The sequence below is a fragment of the Zingiber officinale genome, chromosome 2A (genome assembly GCF_018446385.1).
Source record: "Zingiber officinale cultivar Zhangliang chromosome 2A, Zo_v1.1, whole genome shotgun sequence".
Lineage (NCBI taxonomy): Eukaryota > Viridiplantae > Streptophyta > Magnoliopsida > Zingiberales > Zingiberaceae > Zingiber > Zingiber officinale.
Genome location: NC_055988.1, coordinates 108,811,813 through 108,837,583, shown reverse-complemented (window position 1 = coordinate 108,837,583; position 25,771 = coordinate 108,811,813). Strand labels below are relative to the sequence as shown.

The window sequence follows — 25,771 nt, the reverse complement described above, 5'->3', positions numbered from 1 at the left end:
GAATCGAAGCAGCGCGACGGCACCTGTTCGGTTCTGTCCGCATGAGGAAGCGAAGCAGCGCACCCGCGCGTGAGGAAGCAGAAGCGACGCACGCTTTGCTTCTTGCACTGCTTCAAGTGTATAAATACACTTCCTCTATTCCTTGTTCAACACACCAAAGCATTCTGCTCTCTTCTTCCCTCTCTAGTGCGTGCTTCTTCTTCTTTTCCCTTTGTTTTGAGGCTTGGTTCTACGTGATCTGAGGTTGAGTTCGAGTGCGTCGTTCGTCTTGGAATGCACCTACGAACGACGCGAGTGGTTGTCGGATCTTGGGAGAATTTTGCCGGAGAGCCTCTGCACCGTGGACGGTAATAAATTCTCTAAAGAGAGTCGGCACGCCGGCGCTTCAACCGGGGATACCAATTTCTCAACCTTACTCTTTCATTTATCATATTATTACATGATTATTACTATTTTGGTATAATTATATTACTGAGTTACTGTTGTAGTTCAAACAACATTTATTTCATATCTTCAAAGGCATATACAATATAATTATATATAGTTTTTAATAGAATTTGTTTATGTGAAATTGAGAAACATTTCAAAAGTCTTAAACCTTGTCTTAATTATAAGTCAAATGTCACAGGTTGATATCCGCATAATTTTAAATAAAAATAATATATATTGTCAATTAGTGACAAAAAAAAAAAAAAAAAAACGATTTGCTTATCCTACCGTTCTCGTTAATCTATGAGTCACTATTAATTATTAGTATAATGGCTAAGATATACAAAAAATTATATTTGAATGTGTCAAGTTTCAATCTTATAATTTAATATAATAATATTTCATGTCTTAATCCTAGCACCATCCAAAAAACTACAACTTTATTAGCAAAGTACTTGCAAGTAGAGGATGACAGATAAATAAATATAAATTATATTACAACTATTTAAAAGGGGTTATATATATATATTCAAGTATTCAGACTTTGGATTCAATTAATTTTAAAGATGGCGTAAGTGAGCCCTGATGTCTAACATCACCAATACCAATAGTTTGAGTATAGTAGACGTATGATATATAGTATAAAAAAATTGAATCCTCATTGAGTTATCCACCTTACCTTATACTGTATACAGGGGTAAAAAAAAATATCCCTTGAGAGTATGATGCAGCGGTAGAACATCCAAATTGTCACCAAACACCCATGATTCGATCCCCAACTATAGTATATTTATAGAAATTTTTTCTTTAAATAAGATGCGTAACTAAAAAATATTAAACTTCTACACTGTCGAGACTTCCCAATTTATTTTGATAGCCTATAGAAAAATTTCAGACTAGTCATCCAATACTATTTGATGAGGCTAACTAGTTTTCTTTTATGGGGTAAAAAGTATCTTCATAATTCATTTTATTAGAGATTCCCTAAACTCAAAGAATATTAGACATGATACAAGTTGACTTGATTTAAAATACATTTAATAACAATTAAAGGGCAAAAATCACTAAGACACGTTTTTTATCCATATTATCAAAGCAGTGCCCCCATTTTATTTTATTTTTATCAAAAATATATCCAATCCTATATAAAATGATATAACTATCTTTTAATATTATTCTCATTACTATCCTACCTATATCTCTCACCTAAATCCTAAACTGTCATACACGTTATAACCATTATAGTTTTGTGGTTGTTATAACTACATTAATAGTTATAGTTTATAGTTGTAGTAATTATGATTTTATAATTTCTATAACTATTCTAGTTATAGTAACTATGAAAAATATAAAAAATAACTTAATAAAAAGAACTAAACTTCTTTAAAGTTTTCGAAAATGTTTAACTTAATAAAAAGAACTAAACTTCTTTAAAGTTTTTGAAAATGCTTTAAACAATATTTTTTGGTCTAACATTTAGTCATTACGGATTACATTAAAAAATAAATATAGATCTATTTCAATTTAATATATTATATGATTCAATTCGAATAAAAAATTATGACCTCTCTATCCTTATCTAGAATTCAGTTTATAACAGCTAAGAGCTAAGATTTCGTAACAACTATAATTCAATTGTAATAGCTATGAATCATAATTGCTACAGGTATTTAATGGCTACAGGTCTATAGTTACTATAATGTGCGTTCAATTCAAGATTCCGATGGAAAGTATATGTGATAAATAATAATAATGAGAATGATATGGTAGCAGATAATTGAGTAATTATATATAAGGTGAGAAGTCTTTTTTTGATAAAATATAAAAGTGAGACATCATCTTACTCGCCCTTTTAATTTTTTACTAAAATAAAATTCAAAAGCGACACAATTAAGATAATTTATTTTCAAAAACTTTTGTTTAAACGCATCTATTGTATTTATGTATCATATTTATTTTAGACAAGATTTATTAAACTTCTCTGGTCATGATAGCTTACTTAAGACAATAAAAAGAGCTTGCTAACTTGAACTCTCGAACAAGTTTTATTCTTCAAAAGGCACTACAAAACCTTCAATTCATTCATATAAATTTCTATCTTCTATAAACCTATTTGGGAATTTAGTTTTGATATTTATTCGGAGATAGCAATCAATTTAGACACAATTTTAATAGAAGTGGCTTGCTGTCGAACAAAAGCATTCTCAGTTTCACAGAAAATCTACTCTTATAATCCACTGATTTTTAAATTAAAAAATGAATAAAAATAAAACTCAAGCGTTGAAATTTGAAATTTCAATACATCTAGAGTTTATATGGATATCCAAAAGCAAACCAGAATATTTTATAAAAATTATATCACCCAATCACAAATGACGCTTTTTTATTTTAACAGCTTCTGTAGAAATGTAGAGATAAATTTTCTTTTAACAAAATCAATGGGACAAATTGTTAACTGGAAACATACAATGAGCCTTAGCCTGTGTATTATCAGCAAACTCAAACTAACATGAAAAACATCTCATGCATTCCAACCCGATAATCTTGTAAATTTAGCATTCTTACCATGAATCGACAAATATCATAAGTATCTTTCATAGACATGTTCCAGTGCGATTATGTCAGTTAGGCATCATATAAGCACACTTACATTTAACTGCTTGTTTTGCATCAGGAAAGGCATTCAAAAAGGTTTCTAGTTTCCTGTGTCTAGCATGACGGACCATAAATTAATTTGGTAACTGGACATATGAAAGTATATAGCAAAACTTTGCATAAGTTGTTGCTATCTTCCTAAAACATTGACCTTACCAAGCCCTTCGCCCACTTAATGGGATGGAATTAGACCCAGACACGAGAGGGCGATTTCCAAAACCACGTCCTCTTGACCGGAAATTCCGTCCAGAACCTAAAAATAGCAAATGAACAATCAGCATGAAATATTGATCTTCTATATCTTAGCTGTAGAAAAGCTAAAGCATGCATACCTCCAGTGACACCACTGCTTGACCGGGCCAAGGAGGCCAGTGCTGGACTGACAATCTGACCAGCATCCTGTAGGATTTTAACAAGCTCCTTTGCAAATCTTGCACTTGCCTGAGTGAAGAAGGTAAATGCCATCCCTTTGGCACCGGCTCTACCAGTGCGTCCAATCCTATGAACATAGTCCTCAAGATTCACTGGGAAGTCATAATTGATGACACATTTTATATCCTTAACATCTGCAACAACGTGAAAACATCAGATATAATGATGAGAATAAGAATCATCCTTTGAGATAAGCCTTTTCTGCAAGTGTCTGTTATCTCGGTCCTGGGGTCTATCGACTCTAAATCAGAGAGGTAAATTTTAAAGCAGAACTGCACAACTATCCTCAAATTTATTACTATAGACATTTTGCTTCATGGGGTCGTCGACTGGGCTGCATAACAAAATTAACCAGTTTCATGCTGTAGAAGGGTTGGTGACAATATCAGCCATGTTATCACAGACAGCAGTGCAGTACGATGCACCAGTAAGAAATCTTGGCAAATTATCCTACACTTACCATGTTTTGAAACAAAAAACATCGAGGCTACTATCAGCACCCATTTCCCAGAAAATGAGAATCCTTCTATTAAAGAACTAGAGCCAGTTTAAAATCTCATCCCAACTAACATTGACTGAAATGAAGCGGGTGCCCAGACAAGTATTTGACAAGATGCCCAACTAACATTGACTGAAATGAAGAGGTACCAGATAAAGGTATTTTAAGAGCATTGAAAAATGCCCTAGAAGAGAGTGGTAGAGCAACTGTCAGATACCAGTGAAGGTTAGCACATATGAACAAGAACCAGGGATTAACATTTCTAAGGATCCTTTTGAATTTGTTAAGTCAAATTAAAGTAAAATAGATTTAGAAGTGTATCAGAAAAAATGAGAAAATAATATAGGTTAAACAGAAAGAAAAAAGGGAAGCAGAAGCTTGCTAAATGGGGCTTCTCTTTTAACAAAGGAACTATGCTGACAGGACTTGTAAAAATGCTTGTGCCAGCCATAAGGCAGGGCACAAATAGTGTGTCTGCATACAATTAAGTACTTAAGTATTAATTGCTAAGGTCGAAGTAATGCACTTTAGCTTGCATCGGAAGTTCAGGGTAGCACCAATCCTAGTGAACATTGGTGTCATCTATAAAAGTCAGTTTCCTAATGATTCTTCTTTAAGAAACATCTACAGCTTCAAGTAGCTAAATCAAATTTTCTATTGTTGATGGTAAAATTTCAACAAATTCTTGCTATAATGATCCGAGATAGAGAGATCCTACAGTCCCTGGTGGTACTAGCATGCTTACACTCAGATGAGGTAAACAAAGAACAGATGTGCTACCTTTGACAGAAGGCACCTCTTCAGACACCAACCCAAAATATCAGTTCAATTTATGAGAAACTGGTCAGCAGCCCAACGACTTCCGATCAGCTTTGACATAAGTGAGAGACAAACTAAGAGGGCCTTAACAAAGTGGTCCTACCAAGGCCACGAGCAGCTACATCAGTGGCAGTCATTATAGGACTTCTGCCACTTTTAAACTCTGCAAGAACCCAATCTCTTTCAGCTTGATCTTTATCACCATGAATAGATAGTGCAGGCCATCCATCCATCCGGAGCTGCCTAGTGACTCGGTCACAGCCTTTTTTCGTCTCAAGAAAAACCAGGATCTTGCTCCCGTCCATTAATTCACTCAGAAGCTTAATCAGCCTACAATAGGTACAGGTACAGGTGCAAAGCATAAAAACTACTATGCCACACATAGTTGCTACAAAATTGACAGTAAATTGTTGCCAATAATCAATTTACCTTGGATACTTCTCATGTTCCAAAATGACTTCAACAATTTGGTTTATTGACTGATTAGCTTTCAGATCAGGAGATCCTATTATTATCTAAGAAGTTATGTTAACTGTTAGTCCTTTCAAATATCTCAAACACTGTTATAACATGTCAACTAACATCCACAAGAGTATGCACACCTTATAAGGGTTTTGTAAAAATTGTCGGGCTAAAGCCTCTACTTCCCTTGGCCATGTGGCACTCCAATATAATGTTTGCCGGTCTGGCCGAATCTGTCATGCAGTTCCATTTTCACTTTGTCAATTTACAAGAACAAATATCTTCAAATCAGAGAAATAAAACATCAGCAAATGTCCAGCGTCTATGATGTTATACAATATGAAAGTGACAAGAAACGGAAACTGACAAAATTATTAAACAAATAGATGTAGTTGGAGCAGACAGTTTAGGATCATTTGCCATCTGCAACATTAGATTATTAATAGATTCATCCATATAGTGGAGAAAATAAAACATTAAGTCTTACAAATCCAAATTTCAGTTGCACAAAATCATGAAAAAATTAAAAGCATATCGAACCACTTGTAATAGGAGTTCTTAAGTCAAACGACATAAAAACATTCATTTTAGGTCCATATGCTTCAGGGCCATATTTTTGTGCAGTTGCTAGTTGAGTTAAAACTCCGCCCATGATGACCGGTCATAACCGGTCCCAAGCCCGGATAAAGGAGGAGGGTTGCATTAGGTTGCCAGTCAGCGTCAAACTATGGCAAATATTTCATGAATGAATCCATTAAACTATTGTGCTAATGCTAGGTTGTTCCCCGGAAGGAACGCGTTGCAAGGTCCGACTGTAACGTCTCGGCAAGGACCGCTACATCTCCAGAACTCGGGTGTAGTGATAAATATGCAAGAGATCGCGTTACAGGGTCCAACTGTAACGTCTCAGCAAGGACCGCTACATCTCCATGAGAACTTGGATGTAGTGTTAAATAGGCAAGAGTTCTCACACCATAGGTTAGATAAAAACAAATATGATAGGAAAACTAATAATCTAAGATTTGGAACATGGAACATAGGAACTCTCACTGGTAAATCAATGGAGGTAGTAGATATGATGATTAGGAGAAAAATTAATATTTTGTGTGTACAAGAGACAAAATGGATAGGTGAGAAGGCAAAGATGATAGAGAACTCGGGTGTTAAGTTATGGTACACTGGAAAGAGTAAAACAAGAAATGGAGTGAGTATTATTGTAGATAGTTTGTTAAAGGATGAAGTTGTAGGAGTAGTTAGAAAAGGGGATAGAATTATAGCCCTGAAGATAATAGTGGCGAAAGAAACTATGAACATAATTAGTGTATATGCACCACAAGTAGGATTAGATGAAGCTACCAAATTAAGGTTTTGGGAGGACTTAGATGAAATATTACAAAATATTTCACCAAATGAAAGGATTTTAATAGGAGGTGATCTAAATGGGCATATCGGAGTGAAAAATGAGGAATATGAGAGAGTACATGGGAGCTATGGGTTTGGAACGAGGAATGAGGAAGGGAAAACTATATTAGATTTTGCGATAGCATATGACCTTATATTAGCTAATACGTTTTTTAAGAAAAGAAAAGAACACTTGGTTACATTCAAAAGTGGGAATAATAAATCGCAAATTGATTTTCTTATGGTTAGGAAGAAGGATAGAAAGATTTGTAAAGATTGCAAAGTCATCCCTGGAGAAAACTTAACTACCCAACATAGGGTAGTAGTGTTGGATATACGCCTTAAACATAGTATCAATAGAAAGAAAATATATACAATTCCTAGAATTAAGTGGTGGAAGTTAAAGGATGGGAAGCAACATATATTTAAGGAGAAGATAGAAGTACAAGCATTAGGTGAAATATATGATGACTCTAATACAACATGGGATAAGATGGTATCAAAGTTAAAAATAGTAGCTAAGAGTGTCCTCGGTGAGTCAAAGGGGCATGCACCGCTAAGTAAAGAATCTTGGTGGTGGAATGAGAAAGTACAAGAGAAAGTGAAGGAAAAACGAATAGCTTATAAGGAATTATATATTTGTAATAATGAGGAAAACTTAAAAAAATATACAATAGCCAATAAAGAAGCTAAGAAAGTGGTGAGTGAAGCAAAAAATGAAACTTTTGAACGGTTATATCAAAAATTGGATACAAAAGAAAGGGAAAAAGACATTTATAGAATAGCTAAAGTGAGAGAAAGAAAAACAAGAGATTTTAGTCAAATAAAATGTATTAAAGATGAATGTAATAGGGTATTAGTAAGCGATGAAGAAATAAAAGAGCGGTGGAAGAGGTATTTTCATCAACTTTTTAATGAAGGTTTAGGAGACCAACTTAACTTGGATAATTTAATTAGGTCAAATGAGCATCGAAATTTTAATTTTTATCGTAGAATTCAAACTTCAGAAATAAAACAAACTTTAAATGTGATGCACAATGGAAAAGCCGTTGGACCAGATGATATTCCGATAGAGGTGTGGAAGTGCTTAGGGAAACAAGGTATTGAATGACTTACAAAATTATTTAACATGATATTGAAAACGAAAAAAATGTCTGATCAATGGAGGATAAGTACTCTAGTTCTCTTATATAAGAATAAGGGAGACGTACAAAATTGTGTAAACTATAAGGGTATTAAACTAATGAGTCATACTATGAAACTTTGGGAAAAAGTAATAGAAAAAAGATTAAAGGAGACCATGGTGACAAAAATCAATTTGGGTTTATGCCGGGAAGGTCGACAATAGAAGCTATACATCTTCTTAGACAATTAATTGAAAAATATCGAGAGCAAAAACAAGATCTACACATGGTATTCATTGACTTAGAAAAAGCGTATGATAGAGTCCCAAGAGAAATTATATGGCAAATTTTAGAAAAGAGAGGTGTTAGCGTAACATATATTGAACTAATTAAGGATATGTACGAGGATGTAACGAGTAAAGACTTCAGACGGAGTAAATCAAGCATTTCCAATAAAGATAGGGTTACATCAAGGATCACCTCTAAGTCCCTATCTTTTCACTAATTATGGATGAACTCACTACACACATTCAAGACATAGTACCGTAGTGCATGATATTATTTTGGTAGATGAGACACGTGAAGAAATAAATGCTAAGCTAGAATCTTGAAGGGAAACACTAGAAGGGAAAGGTTTTAAGCTTAGTAGATTAAAGACAGAATATATGAAATATAAGTTTAGCAATATTAGAAGTAATGAAACAATTATTAAGATAGGAGAGGACGAGTTGCCTGGAACCGAGCGATTTAAATATTTAGAATCATTTTTACAAAATGATGGAGGAATTGAGAGAGATATCTTACATAGAATACAAGCAGGATGGGTGAAATGGAGGGGAGCGTCGAGTGTTTTATGTGACCGTAAAGTACCTCTTAAACTTAAAGGTAAGTTCTATAAAACCGCAATTAGACCTGCTATGTTATATGGAGCTGAATGTTGGGCTATGACTCGAGCACACGAGCAGAAGATGAGAGTTGCAGAGATGAGGATGTTAAGGTGGATGTGTGGACATACAAAGATGGACAAAATAAGAAATGAGAGCATTAGAGAGAAAGTCGGAGTTGCATCTATTGAGGGAAAACTCCGAGAGACACGTTTAAGATGGTATGGACATGTACTTAGACGACCAATAAATGCTCCAGTTAGGCAATGTGAAACTATGATAAATATGCATATCAAACGAGGAAGAGGAAGACCAAAAAAGACTTGGTTAGCAACAATAAAACAAGATAAAATATATTTAAATATAGATGATGATATAATAGGAGATAGAGCTCAATGACGTAAAAGGATTCATACAGCCGACCCCACCTAGTGGGAAAAGGCTTGGTTGTTGTTGTTGTTGTTGTTGTTGCTAGTTGAGTTAACAAAAAAAAAAACAACCAGCATGAATGCATGCATATTAAAATGAAAGATCTTGTTAAATTTTTTTAATCAATGGCAGCCAGGACAGCTTCGTTTATCTATTAATTGTTTGGCAGGTTGAAAAAGATAATAAATCATTAGTCAACCTGCAAATGATACCATAGGTCATACTAGATGACTGAGAGAGGGAAAACAAAACAAAATAAATTGCTCATGAATATCAACAACAGGTGGTAATGATATATAGTTTTCATGGCTTGAAGATCAGGCACTAGACAGTCAATATTTTGCTCAATAAATAAAACATTCACAAGGATAAAGACACTGTCAATATCTTTACAAACTATAAGTTAATTAGTAAGGAATAGACCATACTTGAGAGATAATTTTCCTTATCTGAGGTTCAAACCCCATATCCAACATGCGATCTGCTTCATCCAATACGAGGTATGTTACTCTTTGAAGGTTTGTATGGCATGCTTCCAACATATCAATTAGTCGACCAGGTGTCGCAATGACAATTTCAACACCTGAGAAAACAGTAAGTTAACTGCACATACAAGACTATGGCTGGAATATTTGGGAAAACTAGTAATTGACCGAAATAGCCAAGGAAAAAAATGAACTGCAATCTAGAAAATCCACCTTTCTTGAGATCACGAATCTGTGGTCCTTTAGGCGCCCCACCATAGATGCATGTGCTTCTAACATTTACATGTGATCCAAATTTCACTGACTCTTCTTGTATCTGAACAGCTAATTCTCTTGTAGGTGCAAGGACCAAGACAATTGGACCATCGCCATAAGCTAGAAATCATGGTTAAAATGAAGAATTAAATGTGATGCTTGAATTTGCAACACATTAAAAAACACAACCAGAATTATTCAGTTTTCCTTCATTTTGACTAACCTAAACGAGGTTGAGAATTAACATGGATCAGTGCTGGAAGCAAATATGCTAGTGTCTTTCCCGAACCAGTTTCCGCAATACCAATCAAGTCCCTGCCCTTCAAAGCCATAGGCCACCCTTGGGCTTGAATAGGTGTTGGTTCACTGAAGCCACATTTCTCTATAGCTTGGAGAATGTTGACTGTCATAGTACATTAAAGCAAATGACAAGAAAGAAGATCAAAGTAGGAAACACCAGTCACATCTAAAATTGAAGTGATCAAAAGCTATTTTAGTGATTACCAAACCGAAGAGAATATTGCCTAAAAATTATTTCAAAACTAAGAAAATGTTTTGCAGCTAGGCAGAACACCTACTGTAAGTTGAAAAGTAATTACATCTTGACTGAGATAAATTGGCTAGTACGAAAATAATTTAAAAGGTAAACTGACCCGTAATTGAAACAATAGAAATTACCGATGAATAAAGTGCCCAGACGTGTAGGTCAGCATGGGTGAAATTTACTATTCTGCAACCTCCGCAAGATCACGGAGGCCAAGTGTGGCTACGGCCTCATGGTGGCAGCCCACTATGAAAAGCATTTTTTTTCCTTTTCCTTTCTTCTTCCACTTTTTCATTTTTAATTTTTTACACAATTAATTCCAATTTTTTTCCCTTCATTCACAAGGTAAACAGAGAAAAATATCTTAAAGGATGGTTAATTGTTTTTATTTGTTCACGAGGTAAATAGAGAAAGAAAACATTTTAAGATAGAGAAAATAGATCGATGGAAAAAAATAAAAAAAATAAATATAATATAATTTTTAATTTTATAAAATAAATGAATTAAATATTTTATATATAAATTTGATTTAATTTCAAACCGATCAAAATAAATATAAATTAAATCTAATTTAAACCTACTAATCCTAAATTAACTTTTATTTGATAAGGATCAAACATTTCACAAAATAATATCAAAATTTGAACTAAAATTCAACATCTCAAATATAATTCAATAGTAACATTTATATTGAAGCAATAAAAAAGTAAAATGTTACAATGGTAACCATTTATATAATAGGGAGCCTTGACGCAATAGTAAAATTGTTGTCCTGTCATGGATTCCAATCGCGAAAATGTAGGGTAAGATTGTTACAATAAACCCAATGTAATCCGACCCTTCCCCGAAACTTACATTGGCAGGAGTTTTGTACATCAGGTTGCCCTTAAATAACAATCAATATCAATTAGATATTAATAAAAAAAAATTAAGTAATATATTTTATATTTAAAAATATATAAAAATCATATTGGCATGACACGATACAATATCGAAAATATATCATTCCGATCGTAAACCGAAACTTCGATATAGTTCAAAATTTTAAACCTTGAAAAGCACAAAGCCGAGGTACATGAAATGTTACAATATGATAGATCATGAGGTCAAAAATAAAAATGATGTGATCAAGGATAAGTATACTATTCAAAGTCTAGTTTGACAATGAACCATATTATTTGGACCTCAAAAAGGCAAGGAGTCTGCCAAAATATTAACTTCAAAAAAAATATAGGTATAGTTCTAAATAGGTAATAGGATGCATCATCATCAAAATCAATCCATTTGTCCCAACTATTTGAAATCAGCTATATAAATATTATCCCTTTGTCTCTATTAAACTCCGTACTACTATATGATTAATATTCATAAGAAAAGGTAAAGAAAGAGCAGAAAAAAATAAGAATCTAAAATTCCCCAAATATCATTTATATATGATTCATGAGCAATCATGTTAAACAAAGCAAGACAAGAACCAATCATGTGCTACAAGTTATAGTGTTCTATGATTTAAATAACTCTTTAACAGTGTTGTAAATGGTGATAGGTGGTAGTGGTGCAGTCAGTGACCGCCTAGGTGGTTGAATTTTTTTAAGGTTCCTACAATACAATAAACTTCCTACATGACCATTTTTATGATGTTTTTGCATAAATAAGCTTCCTACAATATAATACAATTTATATAAGTTAGGACAAAAATTAAAAGTTAGAATAAAAATTACTATAAAATATATTAAACATAAATTTTAATCTAAATATTAAAACAATTATATATATATATATATATATATATATATATATATATATATATATATATATAGGATAATTTAATTAGGTTTAATTAAATCTATTTAAATTATCCTAGCTAGAAGCAGTGTTCTAAAATACGAGCTAGGTGGCCGTCTAAGCGCTTGGTGGTTGCCAACCACACTAGAACGGTGTTGGCCGGCCCGCCTAGGCAGCCCTGTGCAGCACTAGGCGTCCTGGATTTTTTTTTTGTTTAAAGTCATAAATCATATTATTCAGTTGATTCATTTGCCTCTCACGTTAGTTTGACTGTTTCTCACCTTCTCTAGAAGCATCTACTCGATTGTTGATCGGTAAGTTTTTCACTTTTTTTAATTTACTGCAATTTTTTTTAGCCTCCCGTGACGCTTATGGAGTTGCAGGACACATTTGGCGCTGCCAGAAGTGTCCACGATGCTAGCGACAGATGTGTCGTGATGTCGGCATCGGATGTGAGTTTGGGATGTTGATTGATCCTAAGAACCATGACAAAATTAAATGCAGATTATGTGAAAAAACAATGTCGAGGAATATATAAGATCAAGGAACATATAAGAAATATACCTGGAAATATATCTAGTTGTCAAAGAACATCACCAGAAGATAAAATTAAGTGCAAACAAGCTATTTTCGAAGAGAGGAATTAGCAAAAGAACAAAACAATAAAAGAACAAAATTATAGAGCAGAGGTGACTATTTCTCTAGACGAAGAGAAGGTCCTGAAATTGAAGAGATTGATAGAATTAAAAAGCCCCCCTTCCACTTGACTCCATGGATAGATATTCATTGGTAATTGCTCCATGAAATGTAGGCTCAAGCGGGAGCAAAGTGCTTCATCAAAAAATATAAATGAGACTCCTTTCAAAGAGAGAACTTAACAAGTTCAACAATATATTGGGAGATGAGTTTATAAAAATGGAATCTCATTCAATGCGGTTGATAATGATAGCTTCAAGCAACTAATGAAGGTAATGGGTCAATTTGAATCAGGATTCAAGCCTCCAACTCAATATCAACTTAGAGAGTCAATATTGAAAGCCAGAGTTGAAAGAACAAAGCAACTATTGAAGAAACATGAAGAAGAATGGATAAAGATAGGTGCTCAATTATTTTAAGATTCATGCAAAGAAAAGAAATAGGTTGGATATCAACAGGTTGAACAATCTAGTATTTGTCCAATTTAATGTTAGATTATTAAACAAACAAAAAAGAAAAAAAGAAAAAAATATTGCTTCTTGCAAAAGATGCTTCAAATGCACAAAGTTGGATTGTGGATGGTGTGGAAAATGATGAAGCTGAACTAGGTTCCGGGCTTACATGACAAATAGTTGATGAAGCAAGTAGAGCACATGAAAATCTACAACTCGAAGAAGCTCTAGAGTGAGATAACTTCACAAGGATGATTTGCATCCAAAAAAAGAGAATAACAATGATGATATTGAGTTTGTGTCCGATGAAAAACAAATAATTGAAAATGATAGAGAAATAGAATAAATATATAATATTATATTGGTTATGCAATTTTGAACTCATTTTAAATTTGATATTATTGTGTTGAAGTTATAGTATGTGATTTATTATGTACTTTATGTTGATATCGTAGAATCCGCCTAGACTAGTCTAGCGCGCAATTAGCACCTAGCGAATTTAGAACGTTGGCTAGAAGTTAATTAAAATTATTAATCTAAAGTATTTGATTAAACCCTAAATAAAAAAAAACTAATTTCGACGTTTATGCTTCTTACTTCGAAGGCTCACGCAACAGAAGCATCGCTGGGCCGGGCGACGCATTCGAAAGCATTGTTGGGCTAAGTGACGTGTCCGGAAGCGTCAAGCCGATCGACTTGTCTGAAAGTGTCGTCAGGCCGAGCGACGCATCTGAAATCGGCATCAAGTCGAGCAATGCATCTGAAAGCATCGTCGGGCCCAGGTGACACGTCCAGAAGAGGCCTAGACGACGCATCCAGGCCCGTACAGGTACAGACCTGTTGCCATGCCAGCACAATGGGTCTGGATCCACGCCGTGTCAGTGCGACAAGTTCAGACTCGTCATCAAGCTCAGGCGACAAATCTGGACATGTTACGGTGAGCCGACCCTTGCGTATGCCACTGTCCCGGCAAAACAAGATCAACATAAGACGACAATGAAATATATAAAAGTCCTACCTAATGACGGCAGCAAGCGAAGATTGATGATGACAACGGCGATGACGGCAGCAACTACAACAGTTTAAGACGAAATAAAGCGAAAGGGAAAGGAGGTGAGTTTTTTTAAATCAATCACCGAATGGTTTTTCTTAACCTACGTTGTTTGACCGCCATAAAAGGCAACCTCCGACAAAAGCAAGGCGGGTGAGGTTCGCCTCTCGCCTAGGCGGTTGCCCGCTGCCTTAAGCGTCATTTACAACATTGCTCTGTAGGCTAATTTTCTATGCCTAGCTATTCTTTTCTGATTTCTATTTGTAAACGTCAAGCTTAGTGCAAGTGTGTAAATCAAGAACGGAAGGTGAAGTAGAGTCCGTGTGAGTATGCTCATAACAAATCTTATAAAGGTGATAGAAGAACTTAGGTTCATGATGCTCATGTTGTCAAGGTTCTCACTCTCTCACACCATGCTATGGAAAAATTATTACGATTAACCCTTTGGTACAAGAGGATACAAATATTTTTATTATTTTTTTTTTTTTGGATAATTTTCATTCTTTGGTAATATTTTTATTTTTTTTGGTATTTTAGATATTTTTGATAATTTCTATCTTTTTGTATTTTGAGTCCATTTAGGAATTTTAGAATTATAAGTCTGTTGAGAAATTTTTGTCTTTTATAATTTCTTTTCTTTCTTTACAAGTTAGGAATTGTAGTCTATATATTAGAATTTCTTTCATTTATTTGAGCCTTAGGATTTAGAGTTTATATAAGTGTCTGTTCGGGTGTTTGAGGGATTATCCTCGAATATTAAATAAAATTTCCTTTTTCAAAAAAATCTAGAGGATAACAGTATTGCTTCTTGTCTTCTCCTAGAGATTAGCATATAGAGGTGACCTTTCACCCTGCCAAGTACTAAGAAAATCCAAGGAGTGCACACAGTTGTGTTTGTGTGGATATAAAAGCACTATGAAAATCCAGAAGGTATAGATCATCGTATTTGTTTCAATACAAAAGTGCTTAGGACACTAAACTTATTGAACTGATTTTCCTATCACAAACAAGAAAAGGTACCGGAACAATAAAAATCCTGCCATCGTACTTTATTTTGGATATAGATGCAAAATATCCAGTCAAAAATTAGAATTATATGTAGGATTTGGCTATGAAAACCTTATTCTACTACAAGAAAAATAGTCTTGACCACAGCGTTGCATTAAAAAAGTGCTTTTGTTTATAAGTTACCAGGAAAGTTCGCCTCATGAAAGAACCTGATAGGCTTTGGAATATCATGGCCTTCTGTCGTAATCTGGCGGCTTCTTCGGTAGAAGATAGCCTCCTGCTCTGACATTGCCTGCACCGAAGGGCCCTCCAAATATAAGTTCTTCTCAAATGGGATGATGTTGTGGAAATTCTGTATCGGGAGGGAAACTCTATCAAAATCATTTGTTGACTTGGTGAAGTTCCTACTACCAAAACCATCTCTACTACCCCCACGACCTCCTCCAAAGCTTCCCCTTCCTCCAGCACTGCCGCGGCCACCATCAAGTCCCCTTCCCTTCCCACCACTGCCAAAACCATGGCCTCTCCCGTTTACGCTACCACCTCTCCCCGAGTGAAAACCGCTCCCAGTCACGCCACCACCTCTCCCCGAGTCAAAACCGCTCCCAGTCACACCACCACCTCTCCCCGAGTCAAAACCCCTCGCACCACTCCCAGCCCAACCGCCACGATCACCACCACGCCCTGTCCCACCACGACGTCCACCGCCTCCTCCTCCCCCAAATTCAAACCTCTCATCCCGAAAGCGTTCAATGTCAGCAGGCCTTCCGTTACCGCCCCCGGATTGAAAATGAGCGGTGATGGGAGGAGCAGGGAAGATACTTCCGCCTCCGGTAACTGCAAAGCTAGACCCCGATGGGGGTAAGATGGGGCCAGATCCCATACCACCGCCCAGCGGAACCGATCCAGGAGGCATCATCGGCCGCGCAAAATTGCTGAAGTGGAGAAACAAAAGGCTTAAAGAAATCAACAAATCTAACGGAGTGAAGGAACCAACAAAAAGGGAGACACAATCTCACCTCCGTCTCTCCCGATAGGAATTGAGATCGGCGTAGCGAGCGTCGAACGGATTCATCCTCGTACCTTCCAACTCCCGACGCCTGGCTTCTTCCGATCGAGCGGCGGGAGAGCAGGGAAGGCTTTCGCTAGGGTTTGAGTCGGATCTGGTGTAGGAGCAAGGCTCCCGTCGGGCTTTTGTATTCGAACCGATCCGGTCCAAATTGATTCGTGTTATGGAACGAACATGAACTCGAGTTTGATACTTGCGGAACGCATAAACAAATCTTAAATTACTCTATGAGTGGACCAAAGAAACTCCCTACGTTAATCTAAAACTTGGTCAACCAAATGGAGTTGTTTGTGCAATTATAAATAAGATACAAAAGATGAATACGTTATAGGAGGAGGTGACTACATCTCGACAAAAGATGAATAGTAATTAGTACATAAAAAAAATATTTACTTCTACTTTATCAAAATTCAAACCCCAGATCGATAGCAACATCTCGACTATAAACAACGTCTTTATTATATTAAATATTTCTCACCAAAAATACTTATTAGTTACAATATATGTAATAGAAGCAACCCTGCCATCAAACCCAAATTTAGCATATAAACGATTGAACAAGAAACAGAGCAATGATCATGAGCAGTCCATGCTTCCTCGGGGAAGAGAGACCGAAGTCTGATCCCAAAGAGACTGGATTGTGACCTCCGGCACTGCTTCCACCGCTGCCGCCTCCAAAGCTCCTTCCAGTCGGTGCTTCTTCGCCCCCATTCTCACTTCCCTCGCCGGAGCCCTCACCTGCGCACATGACAATGAGTAGTGATTCTCTTGGAGTTGTCACTGTATTCTTAATAGTTAATACCACGATTCGCACACCTCCGCCTCCTCCACCGGCCGCGGGAGCAGCCAATGTGTCGGAAGCCATGTTTCTATGCGCGCTCAAGTAGCCGCCCGCCGACGGCAAGGTACCCGCCGGACCAACGGCGTAGATCAGGTTTTGCTGCGGTTGCACAGTGCCGAGCTGGAAAGCGAGGTACACCCGCGAGTGCTTCGACACTAGCACCGAGCTCCGCTGCACCAACGGCAGGTCCCCCTGGTCCGGCGGGCACTGGCTCGAGCTGTATCCGCCGAGGGAGTACTGCTTCGCCACCACTGCGCCGCCGCCGCCGGGCACCCATCCGACCACCGCGCTGCTGCCGACCATCCTCCCGTTGGGGGTGAAGCCGATCGCGACGTAAGTCCCACTGTCCGGCGCCGAAAGCACAAAACTCCATAACCTCGGCCCTGCTTTTGCATACTACGTGCACATGCACCAAAGCGAAACAATTCAAACGTTAGCTTCTGAACACAACTCGATCAACGTAATCTTACGACAAGGATCTTGTCCTTTTGGGGTACCCTTAAGATGAATCCTTCAGAATTCCATGCAGCCACGCAGGTGAGGGAAGAGGTATTGAAGGGGATCAGATTACTGACACTTAGCAGGGTGGAGCAGGAATCTGATTGGGAAATCACCGAGCAAGTGAAGCTCAACAGAAGAAGGAAGATAGTGGAGATCATGGAAGACGAACAGTCCTTGTTCATCTTTATGGCTTCTCGGCTACGATCTTGCTCTTGGCTATGTGATCAAATTTATAATGGAAGACAGCAGAAAAGAGCAGCTGCGAAGGAAGAAGATTAATTAAAACTTTTTCTTTTTGGTTAGAAGTGAAGTTGGCAATAACATGGTCTATGAATTCTGATGTTTCAGCAAATGCTGAATTAATGAGCATTATTATTATGTATTCCTTGTTCTACAAGTTTCCAGATCATAGTAAATTAGAAGAATTAGTTGGTTGAGCAGGTGCCGACCTTTTCTTGCATTATTATCCTGAGGAAACCACACGCCAATCTTCATTCAGTCTTTGAATATTGAATAGTTTGTCAGTGTTGTCAACTTGGGATTAGAATCTGTGGGTTTATCAGGTATGGAGAAGATGGTATTTGCTACTGATAAAAAAACAATTTATTTTACTGCATAATTAGCTCACCAAATCAGTAATAGAGGGAGGAAGAGATCATGAGATTCATATGAACATAATGGGATCAAACATCATTTTGAGAACCTGAAAGTAATAGTTCATAAGGAAATGGTGATTCAGTATCAAATCCAATTTTGAGAATCACAAAGTTTGTTAGAATTTGGACAAAAAAAGTTCTACTAGCCATGCTGACTGTCAGTTAGAAGTGCAATAACAAAAAATTGTAAAGAAAAAGAAGAAATTGGGATGGTAGCTCACAAGTTGTTTAGTTCTTCTTTGGACATTACTGAAATCCATAGAAAATAAGTGGATAGAGGGAAAAGCAAGTTGGAGTTTTGTACCTTTGGAACTCATTGCCTACTTCTAATGATAAAGGATATGTGAACTCCCTTGCAAGTGCAAGTGCAAGTGTTGTAGATACCAAAAAAGTCTCTTTGGGAAGCAACAAAGTTGCCCAAGTTAAAGGAAGCATGAAGTCATATGCTAGAATTGGTGCTTATAACTAAAATGCTAATGCTTCTAAAGATAATAAAAATTTAAAATCCTAGGGAAGAAAATCAATTATAACTAGATCATATTACTCTTGTTATAAAAGAAAGTCTCACTCCCACTAGAGTGCAATCAACTGCGACACAAATATAAGTTCACTCCTCGTCCTGTCCAAGCAATGTGATGCAACCCCAACGCACTGGAGAAGACATGTTTTGAAACAGAAGTGAATATTGACTATGACAATTAAATCTTCTCTTTAAAAAAGAAAAATATGTAAATATTTCATGTACAAAGAGTATAAATTTTGGAATATTGAAGGTTTAATGTTTATATGTTTGATCAACATGATTACGTTCTTATTTCTGTAATAATGCATATGTATGTTTTGTAAAGTACTGTATGTTTAGTATTTTGATGTATGACATAAGGAAGAGAATTTTATAATTTAAGTTAGAACCTCCTCTGTTGGTAAAAAGTCATTATCTCAATGGAGCTCGACTAGATGGCACTAGATTCCACATCAGGGAGAGTTTTTAAGTTTTCAATTACCCATATGCATTCCTATTAGTTCTATTATTCCTAACTTAAACTAATCATCAAACATTAAAACGGAAAAATTGTTAGGGTAATGGTTCCTCACTTATGGTAAAAGGTTAACCATAGTGTTTTGATATTTTAGCAAAATATCATGTGGATTGGACGTTGAAATGATCAAGCTTGATGAAGGATTTCATGGATTGATTGTAGGGCTGTGAGATGATTCAAACTCGTAGATGATAGCTTGAGTTCAACTTGAAGACTACGCTCTCATGTATTGTATTGATCAATATTATACTTTTGGTGGCAAAATACGCTCGCCCCCGCCAACCTGTCCCAAGGCCAACACGAAGGAGGTAAATCACGGACGGCTACTAGCCTTTGGAATAGTGACTAGCACATAAGGGAGGCATTTACCTTGACTTTGCCGAGATTCGAACCCTAGACCTCATGATGGCAACACTTCATGTGCTAGCCACTAGACCGTCCCGAGGGGACGATCAATATTATACTCTTGCACTTATATTATGTGTATATTGATTTTTTGATAGGAATTAATTTTTCAATTAAGTTTATTATCTAGGGAGCTTCATTCTACATTGTAGAGAGTATTTGATAGGTTGTCTCGAGGTTTAGATTTAATCTTTAGTAGTGGGAGGGTCAAACAAACTAAGACAAACCTTAAATTTTCTTTGAGTGGTTTACCTATGCCTTAAGTTGACCAAAGGAACTTCGTAGGTTAATCTAAGGCTTTGATTAACCAAAGGAAGTTGTTTAATCAACCATAAACAAGGTCCATTCAACTAAAAGTGTTTTTTTATTGTAATCCAAGTATTCAGCTCTTCGAATTGACTAATCTTGAAAGTGACTGGTCCGGTCCCACGAAAATTTTTTACTAGCTATTTGGGTAAATATAGAAGCACAAGTGACGGACGGCCCAGCAACCCAACGTCTCAGGTTTTTATCTCATCGGAGGAAAATGCCTCGTAGTGCACCATAGCTCGGAATAGAACCGTGGTTGCTTGGGAGACTACATGGATGCTCTACTGCTTGTAGGATCGGTGCAGTCGAGAGAGGGGGGTGAATCTTGACTCATCGCTTTCTTTTCATTTCGTCGTGTGTTTGTTCTATCAGAGTTGTTACTGTGTAACATAATATAATAAACAGAACAAAAACACAAGCGGGATTTACTTGGTTCCCAACCCCAAGGTCAGTACGTCCAAGATCTACATACTCAAGCGCGAGTCCACTAATGGTCTCCTTTCCAGAATCTTTACCGAAGGCAGAGAAATTCATCTTACAATTTATCAAGTACAAGCATAAAAGATTAATAAAATAAATATAGATTGTAATAAAAATACAAACAAACACTTTGCTTAGTTGATCCGGAAGTCCTGAGCACAATGCACCCTTCCTAGAGCTTCTCGGTCGCAAAGCTTCGCGTTGTAGCTTTCCTTTTGAGTACACGGAGCATGAGTAGTAGAAAAATCTATACCTTGAAGCTCTTATCGAAGTCCCTTTTATAAAGTGTTTCCGAGCACTTGGACCAACCCTGGGCGCCTGGACTTGGTCTCATCCGATCTGAATTCGCCGCACGTTATCTTGTCTATTAGATTTTAGTTCAGGCGCCTAGACCAGTCCCAAGGCACCTGGACCAACCAATCCAGGCACCTGTACTGTCCAGGCGCTTGGATTAGTTCCAGGCGCCTGGACCAATCAGTCCAGGCCATGTTGCCTTCTGTTTGCGTATGCTTGCTCCCCCAGTTTTACTTTCAGCTCCAGGTTCCTGCAAGACAAGCATACAATAACAAACAAGCAACCTAAGCCTTAATCTTGTAAGTCTACTTGACTTATTAGGCTTACCTTTTGCTTAGAGGTCTCTCCTCCAAGTCTACCACCTAAGGGTCAATCCCTTAAAATCAAGTCGTACTTCTATAAGTCTACGCGACCTACTAGGCTTCATGCTTAGAGTTCACTCCTCCAAGACTTTCCATTACCTAGGGTTACCTCCCCTTAGGATTTTTCACTGCCTAGCTTCACTCACTAGGGCCTAACTTCACTCACTACCTTCACTTACTAGGGCCTAGCTTCACTCACTAGGGCCTAGCTTCACTCACTAGGGCCTAACTTCACTCACTAGGGTTTTCATTGCCTGGCTTCACTCATCAGGACTTCCCCTTGCCTAACCTCCAGTTAGGACTAGTCACTCAGTAGACTTCTCACTTGCCTAACCTCTAGTTAGAACTTACCCTTGCCTAATCTCTAGTTAAGACTTTTCCTTACTAGTCATCTAGTCCTAACTATACTTCTCTCTTCCAAATATTAAGTCTTGTGTTGATCAATCTTTGGTCAAACTGATCATACTTAAGTATATTATCAAATATCAAAACCTTGGAAGCTAATTGCAGTAACAATCTCTCTCTTTTTTATGTTTGACAATTTTCTTAAGTTAGATATTTGGTCTTAGGTTTTATACCAAAGTTGGGAGTCAAAATATTTTCTTAAGTTTACTCTCCCCCTTTTACATACATAAAAAAGATTACCTATAGTTCTCTTAGTTTTGCATTAATAATTTTGAAAACACTAGAAGAATCTTCTTTTAAAACATTTGTGTTCAAACATTATTTTTGAAATAGGATTATTTTTGAAAATATCACTTTTGAAATTACAGTTTAGAAAAAATGCAAGATTTTTCAAAAAAAAAAAAAAAAATCAAACACAGCATTAAAGAAATTTGAAAATTAACTTTGAAAGAATTTTAAAAATTATATTTAATCTTTCAATTAGGACTCTCCCTCAATCTAATACTTTCTTAGAAATCTTTGTTAATCACAAGACCACATCCTATGTATCTTAGGGGTTGATCGAAATTAAAAGAACAACCAAAGTATTTTTCAAAATTTTTACTAAACAAATTTTCTAAGGAAAATATTTTCAAAAGTATTGTTTAAGAGTTTTCAAAATTAATTGTTTACAAACATATTTAATAATTTTCAAAACAGTTCAAGGAATTTTCAAAATATTTTAAAAAAGTATTTGAGAAGCATGAGTTTCAAACTATTTCAAAAAGATTTTTCAAAATTTTTTAATAAATTTTGAAAAATATATTTAAATCAGAACTCCCCTTCAACCGGACATATCCTTAGGAAACTTTGTTAACTACAAGAACAACTACTTATATGCTTAGGGGTCGATCCAAATTAAAATAACAGTTGAAATACATTTTGCAAAACATAAATTTTCAAAATAATTTTTCTAAGGATTTTCAAGTGTGTTGAAAGCTTTTTCAAATGTTTTTCACAAAAATATTTTTAGATTTTTCAAAAAAATTTCAAAGATTTAAAAAGAATTATAAAATTTTTATAAAAAAAAATCTAATTTTTTTTACCCATTTTCCTGAATTTTCAAGAGCATCTCCCTCTTAACTTGACACACCTTAGTTATCCTTGTTAACCACACAAAAAATCTATCTAAATGTCTAGGGAACTAGATTCTAGTATTGACTTTGAGATGTAGATTTCTAAGTACTTGTCAATAATCAATATTTTTTAAGTATATAGATTTTTAAAATTTATATATAAATACACTCAATAAAGTATGAAATTCATTAAAATATTATTATGTTAAATCACTATTTTGAAAATATTTTTTAGAAAATTATCTATAGATTTTGAAAACTTTTTAAAAATATTTTTAATTTAATAGTTCTTGTTATTTCACCCATTCTAAGTATTTTAGCACAATCAATTAGGGTACCCTTATGGGGTTTGTGAGATATTTTGTCAATTTTTTACTTGATTTAAAATTTAAGTTTGAATCTAAGGATTGATTGACCTTGTGTTAGATTTAAGTTTAACAGTTAGTCAATTAAATGTATATTTTAAAAATTGACTTCCATGCAGTAGCGAGGCATAGGGGCCTTCTTGGGTATCAGAGCAATGACCATTTTCTAAGACAAAGTCTTTTAATGAAATTATATATTTAATCAACTTGCTGAGAAACCCTGGTCTAACTAGTCTATAATGTGGCGAGGTAGCTTCGGTTAGTTTTACTTAGCTAAATAGACCAAGAAGGGTACGCCTCATCCCGCTTGACTCCTTAGACCAAACTTCCCTAGCGTGCTATCATCTCGCACTACCCTAGTACTATGTTGGGCAAGTATCAATCAAGCCTAAGTCCTTAACCATTCTAGATTAAGCATGAACAAATACTAGTGATACTATGATAAAGATGCCCCCCCCCCCCTCCCAAAAAAAAAAGCGAGTCAAAGTGGGGAGGACCGACTAACGTGGAGATCAAAGTCAAGCGGTCAAAGTCACATGGTCGGACAGACTTGAAACTGCTGACCGAGTTAGGTTGGCCGAGCGGCCTTTGCATCGCAGGTCAAATGTGAAGGGTTGACCAGATCTCTTGAGCGGTCATCCTTCGCAACTTACAAATGAGGTTTGAAGCTAAGTAATAATTTACCCTGCCCACCGCCCTATTTGATCGGACTTAGGGGTCGATCGAACATGTTGTGCCTCCTCGACAAAGTGAAGGGTCAAGTGAAGAACGAGTTGTTGAATGCATTATGTAAGGTCAAATTGGCAATCTCTCGGTTGAGTGGTGGTCGATTGGCCTACAATGGGACTCACATACTTGTCATGTCATACTCTTTTATAAGTTTGTGCTATAAATGATAGAAAATATCTTGCAAGCAAATCATGCTTTAGAAGCTTCAAGCTTGTTAAATCAAAGAGATTTGTGCGTTTATTTAATGAAAGCTATCAGGAGCACATTATGGCCTGTCATTTCTTAGGAAAGCTTTGGAAAATGTGTTAATACTTTGAGATGCATACATAACACAATAGTGACACTAGAAAAGGGGTCACCATCTACAAGAGGAGGTACACAATGCTTCATATTTACACACGCTCTTTGCTATAATTTGCTTCCACTATTTTCTTCTCCCGAATCGATCACTGACTTGAGCATCAGAGGGCCAACACCGGGGACTCCTTTCTTGGCCTGGTACTAAGGTTCCCTATGTTGTAGGACAGCGTGGAGTCTCCGTCCATTCAACATCAGAGTCATACCCCCAGATCACCTCCTTCACCGATCTCGATTAAGATAATATTTGGCGGCGTCTATGGAAATATCACTTACATCCGAGACATGAAGATGGAGGACGCTGGACGGCTCACCACTGTTGGGATCCTTTGTACTCGGCTAGAGAGGGGGGTATGAATAGCCGCCCCAAATCGCTCGTTTCTTCCTACAATTCGTTAGCGCAGCGGAAAAATAAACTAGAAACGAAAGGAAGAATATCAAACCTTAACACAGCGATGTACGAGGTTCGGAGATGATGCTCCTACTCCTCGGCGTGTCCGTAAGGTGGACGAACCCAATCAATCCGTCGGTGGATGAGTCCCCGGAAAATCGGCTAATAAAAACTCCTTCTGGGTGGAGAAACCTCACCACAATCTTTGCAACAGCAATAGGAGTACAAATAGGAACAAGAAAACAAGAACAGAAATGTAAACAACACTTGCTTGCCTTCTTGAAGTCAGCAGGAACCCTGGTGAAGCAGCAGCTTCTCGGATCCCAGCCTAGCTAGAAAACCAGCAACAGGAAGAAGCTCACGCGAAGCTTTAGCACCCAACGAGCTCAACAAAGCTCAGCAGGAAGAAGAAGCAGAAGCTTCAGGAAGGAGAGAACTTCCAGAAGGAAGAAGAAGTAGCTTCAGAAGGAGAAGTAGTAGAAGGCTCGCAGCAGCAGCCCTCCTTTTATAACCTGCGAAGGAAACGAAGAAACACAGAACAAATCTAGCCGTTGCGGCGCAACGGCTAGTGCCTGGATCGGTATGTGGACCGATCAGGCTCCATGTGGATCGGTCCACAGACCGATCCATTCCCTCCTCCTTTGCTTCTGTTCCGTCCCTGATCGGTCCATGGACCGATCAGGGAACCTCCTGATCGGTCCGGGGACCGATCAGGCTTTGTGTTGATCGGTCCCCAGACCGATCAGCCCCTCTTGCGCCTCGCTCCTGTTCGGCTTCTGATCGACTCCTGATCGGTCACCAGACCAATCAGAATATTCTCGGTATCACTGGATCGATCACCAGATCGATCCAGCTCATGGTTTTCGCCCAAACCAAGTCCAAACCAACATCCGGTCAATCTTGACATGTTGGTACATTGCGCCTAGCATCCGGTCACTCCCTTGACCTGCTAGGACTCCCCGCTAAGTGTCCGGTCAATCCCTTTGACCCACTTAGACTATCCTCTTCGTGCCAAGTATCCGGTCACTCCTATGACCTACTT

The 25,771-nt window shown here is 36.9% G+C and overlaps 2 protein-coding genes across 4 annotated transcripts; both read right to left on the bottom strand.

Moving 5' to 3' along the window:
* Positions 1–2,968: 2,968 nt before the first annotated feature.
* On the bottom strand, positions 2,969–16,596 carry LOC122041897 (DEAD-box ATP-dependent RNA helicase 20-like). 2 transcript variants are annotated; one of them, XR_006129118.1, is made up of 10 exons: positions 16,430–16,596; positions 15,594–16,345; positions 10,098–10,277; positions 9,833–9,994; positions 9,563–9,717; positions 5,437–5,529; positions 5,264–5,349; positions 4,796–5,164; positions 3,417–3,650; positions 2,969–3,337 (listed from the first exon to the last, which is right to left on the bottom strand). XR_006129118.1 is itself a non-coding variant. In XM_042601758.1 (10 exons), the coding sequence occupies exons 1-10, from the start codon at positions 16,483–16,485 to the stop codon at positions 3,237–3,239; spliced, it is 2,046 nt and encodes a 681-aa protein (XP_042457692.1). In that variant the 5' UTR covers positions 16,486–16,595; the 3' UTR covers positions 2,969–3,236. The 2 variants fall into 2 exon arrangements, 1 of the variants encoding a protein (XP_042457692.1); XM_042601758.1 differs by having other exon boundaries at positions 4,938–5,164; positions 16,430–16,595.
* A 326-nt stretch (positions 16,597–16,922) lies between these two features.
* On the bottom strand, positions 16,923–18,094 carry LOC122039873 (cytochrome b561 and DOMON domain-containing protein At3g07570-like). Of its 2 annotated transcripts, none has more exons than XM_042599296.1 (3): positions 17,818–18,094; positions 17,282–17,716; positions 16,923–17,217 (listed from the first exon to the last, which is right to left on the bottom strand). In XM_042599296.1, exons 1-3 carry the CDS (start codon positions 18,001–18,003, stop codon positions 17,056–17,058), a joined length of 783 nt encoding a protein of 260 aa, XP_042455230.1. In that variant the 5' UTR covers positions 18,004–18,094; the 3' UTR covers positions 16,923–17,055. The 2 variants fall into 2 exon arrangements, with proteins under 2 accessions (XP_042455230.1, XP_042455229.1); XM_042599295.1 differs by having other exon boundaries at positions 17,296–17,716; positions 17,818–18,092.
* Between the last annotated feature and the right edge of the window lie 7,677 nt (positions 18,095–25,771).

Excerpts from the sequence above, each read along its gene's own strand:
- LOC122039873 (XM_042599295.1), bottom strand. The coding sequence starts at position 18,003 with ATGAACAAGGACTGTTCGTCTTCCATGATCTCCACTATCTTCCTTCTT. Across the intron at positions 17,717-17,817 it reads CTGAAGGATTCATCTTAAGG|TATGCAAAAGCAGGGCCGAG; the intron begins GTACCCCAAAAG and ends ATGTGCACGTAG. Across the intron at positions 17,218-17,295 it reads GGCCGGTGGAGGAGGCGGAG|GTGAGGGCTCCGGCGAGGGA; the intron begins GTGTGCGAATCG and ends TCATGTGCGCAG.
- LOC122041897 (XM_042601758.1), bottom strand. The coding sequence starts at position 16,485 with ATGAATCCGTTCGACGCTCGCTACGCCGATCTCAATTCCTATCGGGAG. Across the intron at positions 5,165-5,263 it reads GAACATGAGAAGTATCCAAG|GCTGATTAAGCTTCTGAGTG; the intron begins GTAAATTGATTA and ends TACCTATTGTAG. Across the intron at positions 3,338-3,416 it reads AAGCAGTGGTGTCACTGGAG|GTTCTGGACGGAATTTCCGG; the intron begins GTATGCATGCTT and ends TGCTATTTTTAG.